At 40.9% G+C, this 5931-nt stretch overlaps 1 protein-coding gene across 1 annotated transcript; it reads left to right on the top strand.

Annotated features, from left to right (window-relative positions):
* The first annotated feature begins 227 nt into the window (after window positions 1-227).
* On the top strand, window positions 228-1157 carry LOC147376822 (olfactory receptor 10J5). Its single transcript, XM_086394542.1, has one exon. The coding sequence runs from the start codon at window positions 228-230 to the stop codon at window positions 1155-1157; it is 930 nt and encodes a 309-aa protein (XP_086250668.1).
* Window positions 1158-5931: the final 4774 nt, after the last annotated feature.

The raw sequence follows: 5931 nt of genomic DNA, 5'->3' as shown, positions 1-5931 counted from the left end.
CAAGTTTGCACCTCATGATTGTGTTTACATGTATAAACCCCACAGAAGCAACCAGAGTTTTCTCTTTCTATTCAGGGGTCATTACATGAGCTTTCTGGTCACAAAGGGGGAACTGTGCTCACTCAATTCAGCTATCATTGTCCCTTACTATGAAGTCAAGTTGCTGATGGGAATTTTCCCCGTGATGACTGCCTCTCTCTGTTGCCTTAGGACACTGATATAGCAGAATGCAGAGAAAGAACTTCACAGAAGTGGCAGAATTCATCTTCCTGGGATTCTCCATCTTTGGAAATCACCAGATAACCCTCTTTGTGGTTTTCCTCATCACCTACATTTTCACTCTGACTGGGAACATCATCGTTATCACTGTCATCTGCATTGACCGTCACCTCCACACTCCCATGTACTTCTTTCTCAGCATGCTGTCTAGCTCCGAGACTGTGTACACACTGGTCATCATCCCACGAATGCTTTCTGGTCTCATTTTTTATAACCAGCCTATATCTTTGGGAAGCTGTGCAACTCAGATGTTCTTTTTTGCCATGTTGGCCATTAATAATTGCTTCTTGCTCACAGTAATGGGCTATGACCGTTATGTGGCCATCTGCAAGCCCCTGAGGTACACAGTCCTCATGAACAAAGGCGTGTGTGCTAGGTTAGTCTGTGGGTCCTTTGGCACTGGCCTTGTTATGGCAGTTCTCCACATAACGGCCATGTTCACCTTGCCCTTCTGTGGCACCATGGTGGATCACTTCTTCTGTGACATTTACCCAGTCATGAAACTGTCTTGTATTGATACCACTATCAATGAGATCATCAATTATGGTGTAAGTTCATTTGTGATTATTGTGCCTGTTGTCCTGGTCTTCATTTCCTACATCCTCATTATCTCTTCCATCCTTAAGATACCCTCAGTCGAGGGCCGCAAGAAGACCTTTGCCACATGTGCCTCTCACCTCACTGTGGTTGTTGTCCACTACGGCTGTGCCGCCATTGCCTACCTCAAGCCCAAATCAGAAAATGCAATAGAAAAAGATCTTCTTCTCTCTGTGACCTACACCATCATCACTCCCCTGCTGAACCCTGTTGTTTACAGTCTTAGGAACAAGGAGGTCAAGGATGCCCTGTGTAGAGCTGTGGGCAGAATCAGTTCTTAACAGATTGAATTGTTTTGTCAGGAGACCTTTGGCTCAGTGTAATGTGTCTACTCACAAACATGCCACGATACACAAGTTCATCAAATACAATGTGTGTGGAGAATAATGTCAAAGAGTTGAAATGCTTTTCTTTCTCATGCTGTAGGGGCAAAGCAGAAAGCAAGGTTTTTGCTCTGATGAATTTTGTTACCAGATACAAGAATCATTCCAAGCCAGAGTAAGACTACTTGTTTCTGTGCCTGAGGAGTTCTGTTTGGAGACCTCTTTTGGCCTTCATTTTACCTGGCTCCTCTCAGGCAGTCAGACCCTTGATGTAGTCTGGTAAGAAGATGTGAGAAGAGGCAGCTGGAACAGATGTGGAAGAGGTCTTAGGAAATGAAGCAGCAGAGACAGCCCAAGGACGGCTTTCATTCTCAGAAGCTGAATCACTTGCCCTGTAGCAGTCATTTCAGAAAGGGTTTTCTTAACTCCTGCTGATTGAAAAATGAAGAGCCTCAGAAAAGGGTAGCACTTCTTTTTTTTTTTTTTTTACAAGAGAGAAGTAGGTTTTATTAATCTAAAGGCTTTTTTTTTTGCCAAAATAAAATATAAGCATTTACAAATTTCATAAAAGTACTCTACAGTATTAAAAATGAAGATATAATAACACAGAGAAAGGGCATTAAAAATATAGTAACCAAGAGAGTATTGATAGAAAGACAGAAAAACATTAATGGCACAAACTAGAGTCCAGAAAGAAACCTATACCTATATGGTTAACTGTTTGTTTTTTCTTTTTTTTAAGAAACAAAGGCAATTCAGTGGAGAATGGAAAGTGTTTTATCAATTCATGCTGGAACAACTGGATGTCTATGTGTAAAAACACCAGTTATTATCCACCTCTTGCAGTTTATACAAAATTGACTCAAAAATATGGTAGAATTAAATGTAAAATCTAAAAAACTACTAAACTTTTAAGAGAAAATATTTGTGCCTTTATGTTAGGCAAAGGTTACTTTTTTGTATGAAACCAAATGCATAGTTCATAAAAGATAAAAAAAGATAAATAACCTCATCAAAATTAAGAATTTCTACCCCTCAGAACATACTACTAAGATGAGAAGACAACAACCTAGAAGAAATTTGCATTTCACAAATGTGAAAAGGGATTGGGTCTGGAGTATATACAGAGCACTCAAAAAAAAAAAAAAAAAAAAAAAAGCACTCAAAAGAAAGCAAGCAAACCAAGTTATAAATGGACCACAGATTTGAACAGATATTTCACTGAAGATTAATTAATGGCAAACAAGTACATGAGAACATGTTCAATATTAGCCATTAGGGAAACGCAGATTAAAATCACAATGAGCTACCACCACACATATTAGCATAGGCAAAATTAAAAGTAATGAAGACAAACATTATGATATGGAATAAATTTTGTGAAGGATACTGAAGAATTGATGCTTTTGAACTGTGGTGTTGAAGACTCTTGAGAATCCCTTGGACTGCAAGGAGATCCAACCAGTCCATCCTAAGGAAATCAGTCCTGAATATTCATTGGAAAGACTGATGCTGAAGCTGAAACTCCAGTACTTTGGCCACCTCACGTGAAGAGTTGACTCATTGGAAAAGACGCTGATGCTGGGAGGGATTGGGGGCAGGAGGAGAAGGGGACAGAGGATGAGATGGCTGGATGGCATCATAAACTTGATAGATGTGAGTTTGAGTGAACTCTGGGGTTGGTGATGGACAGGGAAGCCTGGTGTGCTGCGATTCATGGGGCTGCAAAGAGTTGAACGCAACTGAGTGGCTGAACTGACTGACTGTTTTTAGGCATATCAAGGTATCAGTCAGTTCAGTTCAGTTGCTCAGTGATGTCTGATTCTTTGTGACCTCACAGACTGCAGCATGCCAGGCTTCCCTCTCCATCACCAACTCTTGGAACTTGCTCAAACTCATGTCCATTGAATTGGTGATGCCATCCAACAGTCTCATCCTCTGTCGTTCGTTTCTCCTCCTGCCTTCAAACTTTCCCAGCATCAGGATCTTTTCCAATGAGTCAGTTCTTTGCATCAGGTGGCCAAAGTATTCATCTTCAGCATCAGTCCTTCCAGTGAATATTCAGGACTAATTTCCCTTAGGATTGACTGGTTTGATCTCCTTGCAGTCCAAGGGACTCTCAAGAGTCTTCTCCAACACCATAGCTCAAAAGCATCAGTTCTTCGGCACTCAGCTTTCTTTATGGTCCAACTCTCACATCCATACATGACTAGTGGAAAAACCATAGCTTTGACTAGATGGACCTTTGTTGGCAAAGTAATGTCTTTGCCTTTTAATATGCTGTCTAGGTTGGTCATAGCTTTTCTTCCAAGGAACAAGTGTCTTTTAATTTTATGGCAGCAGTCACAATGTGCAGTGACTTTGGGGCTCCAAAAATGAAGTCTGCTACTGTTTCCACTGTTTCTCCATCTATTTGCCATGAAGTGATGGGACTGGATGCCATGATCTTAGTTTTTTGAATGTTGAGTTTTAAGCCAGCTTTTTCACTCTCCTTTATCACTTTCATCAAGAAGCTATATGTTAATATGAAAATATACTTGGAAGTAATAAGGTCAATGCATTAGAAATATCTTTCACATATAATTATACATAATTATATATTCAATTGACTGATTTTTCTTATAACAACTTAAACATCCTGTTGGTATCATGAAGAATAGTTGTCACAGATAAAGAATAACTGAAACAGTAGTAAATGATTGCTGAATAATGACTTCATTCTCATCTTGTCACTTGTTATTATCCATCCATGTTAGTTCCTTGGCTCTTATGCATGTCTATGTGTCTCTCTTCTTTATTCGAAATCAAAGCAAAAATCTCTGTTGTTCCCTAGAGGCTAAACTGGGAGAGAACATATTGGTGGCTGTTCTCTGTAACTGTACTTTTATCCAGATGCACTTTTTATAAAGAGTCTTCTCTATTCAACCTATGGAAGCCTTTCAGATTTCATACTTCTATTTAGTAGCTGAAGTGGCATTGAAGTAGTTGTCTTAGATATTGGCTGTTCTGATTCCAAAGTCTAAGGCAAATTTCTCAGAAAATAGTGCAGACTTCATCCTTCTCTCAATACTAATGTATAGAAAAATCAGCATATTTGTGCTACATTATTTTATATCCTCAATGATTAAGGTTGTAAGAATATTTTTTTGTGCATCTTATTACTAGTTTATCTCTGCTCTGAGGCAGAGCTGCGAGATATGAAGAAACATTGATATGGACACGTGTCTTTTTGTACACTCCTGTCATGATTTCATCCCCAGGTCACTTCCTGTCCCTTACCTTGCAGCTTTATTTCTCTGTTCTGAACTATACAAATAATACTATTGCATCTTCCGTATGACTGTAATTTACTCTCTGTTCCATAGGTCTCGGTGTGAGGAGATCAGCAGGGCTGGGGTTCCTTGTCCAGTGTCCTTTGTGGCATGCTCTCATAGTTGGGTGACATCATAGCTGATATCAGAGTCTCGATGGTAACCATCACTGGTGTCCCTCTAGAATAGGTTTCTCAACCTGAGGTTCATAGTGCCTTCAGGAGTAGTGTTTATAAGGGCTTCAGGGGACTTTTGAACTTTACGGAATTATTTAGTAAATTTTGTGCTCAAGTGTGAATCTGCCTTTTCTATCATATTCTCAAAGAATTTTCTCTGATATATTTCTTCCCTCAAATCCTAACAGAGACATACTGCAGAATCCAGCTTCCCTCTTTCATAGACCATTTGCTTCCATAATTTTCTTAAACTCTTTTGGAGAAGCATTCTTTAACCCCGTTTATTTTTGTCTATGTGGGCACTGCTATTTTTCATTAAGCTGGGGAAATGGAACATTAAATGGTGGTTCTCACCTGGGAGACTGAGGGGTAATGGAGGGTAGATAGATAATCTGAAGGCACATGTGGATATATTGAGAGGCTTGCAGTTCAAGATGGTAGAGTAGAAGGACCTGCACTTGTCTCCTCTGAGAGCACCAAAATTGCAAATAGCTGTTGAATAACCACTGACAGGAGGACACTGGAACCCACCAAAAAAAGGTACCCCACCTCCAAAGACAAAGAAGAGTTTGCAGTGAGATGACAGGAGGGGTGCAGTCATGATAAAATAAAATCCCATACCCGCTGGGTGGGTGACTGACAGACTGAAGAATAATGAAACCAAAGAAATTCTCCCACTATTGTGAAGGTTCTGAACCCCACATCAGTCTTCCCAGCCTAGGGACCCAGCAAAGGGACTGGGAATCCTAAGGGAATCTGGCCTTGAGGGCCAGCAGGATTTGATTATATACCTTCCGAAGGACTGGGGGAACAGAAACGCCAGCCTTGGAGGGCACAGACAAAATTTTGCATGAACCAAGACTCAGAGGAGAGAAGCAAAGATCCCATAGGAGACTGAACCAAAACTACCTCCTAGGGTTAGAGGGCCTCCTGTGGAGGCATGGGTTGGCAGGAGCTCATCACAGGGATGCGGGCACTGGAAATTCCCCCTTGGCATAAACCGTTTTAGAGTTTGCCATTAATCCTATTATGGAGCCCATAGACCCCAGGGCTGGGCCACCTCAGGCCAAACTACTACAGGGAGGCAATGCAACCCATCAGCAGATAATTGGACCAAATCTTCACTGAACAAGGCCCTGCCCACCAAAGCAAGACCTAGTTTGTCCTCTCACCATTCCCTCCTATCAAGAAGCTTTCACAAGCCTCTTATCTTCATCCATCAGAGGGCAGACAGAACAAGCAAGA

This window comes from Bos grunniens, chromosome 3 (genome assembly GCF_055505025.1).
Source record: "Bos grunniens cultivar Pamir isolate PY7600 chromosome 3, Bosgru_T2T1.0, whole genome shotgun sequence".
In the NCBI taxonomy this organism is placed as follows: domain Eukaryota; kingdom Metazoa; phylum Chordata; class Mammalia; order Artiodactyla; family Bovidae; genus Bos; species Bos grunniens.
The sequence above is the reverse complement of the archived record's forward strand: the minus strand, read 5'-3'. Positions and strand labels throughout refer to the sequence as shown.

Bases quoted from the DNA above. Each gene is read 5' to 3' on its own strand.
- LOC147376822 (XM_086394542.1), top strand. From the start codon at position 228: ATGCAGAGAAAGAACTTCACAGAAGTGGCAGAATTCATCTTCCTGGGA.